We start from the raw sequence: 1,823 nt of genomic DNA, 5'->3' as shown, positions 1-1,823 counted from the left end.
AACATGACAGAGAGAAGTGGGATGTTGTGAAAACAGACTTAGAGTGGTGAAAATGGCAGATAGAAGTGGGGTATTGGTGAGAACAAACTTAGATGAGTTTTGAGGGGAAAAAAAAGCAATGTACAAAATGATGAGAAAACTGCACCAGAAAAAACAAGTTTTTTTCTTGAAACTGGGACCCCAGATACCCCGTGACACTGGTCAGATATGTTTGAGCCATGTGACAAGGCTAAAAGATTTTTCAACAGTGTGACATGCTTAGAATATATCTGATTGATGTCACACCACTGAAACATTTCTGGCCAGTTAGACTTGGCTCAAACATTTCTTACCAGTCTGACACACTTCAAACATTTCTTACCAGTCTGAACCCCTTCAAATATTTCTGACCACTTTCACTTGACTAGGATATTTTTGAACACAATTTATTTACCCAAACATTTCTGGTCACAATATTACAGGTCAAATATTTTCTACCCAATCCAATATTATATTTTCTCCCAAAGGCAAAAAAATAAATGGCCACACAACCTATTAGCCTGGATACATTCTTACATTTTACAAGGCTAATAGCTTGTTCAAGGTGGGTGACTGAAGTGCCGTATGAACACGAGAGGCCCACCCTTTGTTTGACCGGATGTCTTCTTAGAGACCAGAAGTGATGGATCAATGCGAGAAAGGTTGACGATATTGGACGTGTAGTCCTTCTCGAACACGACTAATCCTTTAATGTACCTATAAATCAGACGCAAATGTGAGTCTCTCTGTTAGAGAAAATTTGAAAGAAGACATACTTCAGATTGATATTGGGGTGAACGTCTCCAATGCTAGAGAAAAGTATCATCCCATTTCCATTGTCATCTTCTTGGTCGTTGTTAGAGTCCTTCCATGATATAAACTTCAAGCTGCTAGATTTATAAGGTTCAAGTAAGATGTATGAGGACACATTATACTTATTGATAACTTGCCCAGGCAGCTTGGTTAACTTCTTATACGTCTCCTTAAGAAGAGGGTCGATAAGATCAGAGGCGGCAACTCCACATTTAGACAACTTCGGATAACTTGGGTTGCAAATAAGACAAAGTTCAAGTAAAAGGATAGAAATAATTGCCTGGGCGAAGGATCACGATCAATGTCTTCTAAATAAACAATCTCTTTTTCGCTGATAATGGGTTAACATGGGTTGAAAGTATAAAAAAATTCAATAAAGCACAAACCCGTCATCTGTCTTGTCACCATCGGACATGACCTCATCCTTGTCAAAGACATCTTGAGCAGTTTTCTTTTTCTTCGATTTCTCAATGCTGGCTTTTGTCTTCAACCTGACTAAAATTCAACATGGGCACCGAATAGCTTTAAGTCAAGCTTACACAGAAGTGTCGAAGATCACTTGATGAGCTTTATTTCTAAGGTAAAAAGCAAATGAAGTTAAATCTGGTTACAATCTGAAAGAATAAAACCAACTTTTTTCCAGTTGGTGTTGGAGAATCATGACCGGATTCGCTAAACAACATAAGGTTATGAGATCACCACTCAGAAATAGTATGCAAAATTACCTTGGGTCATCGTCACTGACCACAGATTCCTGTTCATTATCATTGTTAGAAGCAGCGCTAGAGCGAGGATACAATCAATAATTTTATATGGATGCGAGGACAAAAGTTGACATACACTTTACTCTTCTTAGTGGAAGCCACCTTGCTAGGTGAGGTCGCCTTGTTACTCACAGCCGGAGTTGTCTTGGCCTTGGTGGGAGTCTTCGTCTTATTAGCCACCTTGGCCTTAGCTGGAGTCTTTTTGGACGGAGTGGCAGGAGGATTCTT

The 1,823-nt window shown here is 39.3% G+C and overlaps 1 protein-coding gene across 1 annotated transcript; it reads right to left on the bottom strand.

Moving 5' to 3' along the window:
* Window positions 1-578: 578 nt before the first annotated feature.
* Window positions 579-1,823, bottom strand: LACBIDRAFT_298773 (uncharacterized protein; the record flags this gene model as incomplete). The annotated part of the gene is made up of 8 exons (XM_001890686.1): window positions 579-735; window positions 795-1,061; window positions 1,112-1,162; window positions 1,218-1,322; window positions 1,371-1,406; window positions 1,465-1,503; window positions 1,557-1,613; window positions 1,672-1,823. Coding segments are annotated over 8 exons (864 nt in total), but the record flags the coding sequence as incomplete, so codon positions are not given.

The sequence above is a fragment of the Laccaria bicolor genome, genomic scaffold (genome assembly GCF_000143565.1).
Source record: "Laccaria bicolor S238N-H82 LACBIscaffold_151 genomic scaffold, whole genome shotgun sequence".
In the NCBI taxonomy this organism is placed as follows: Eukaryota; Fungi; Basidiomycota; class Agaricomycetes; order Agaricales; family Hydnangiaceae; genus Laccaria; species Laccaria bicolor.
Note: the sequence above shows the minus strand (reverse complement) of the source record. Positions and strands in the feature narration are given on the sequence as shown.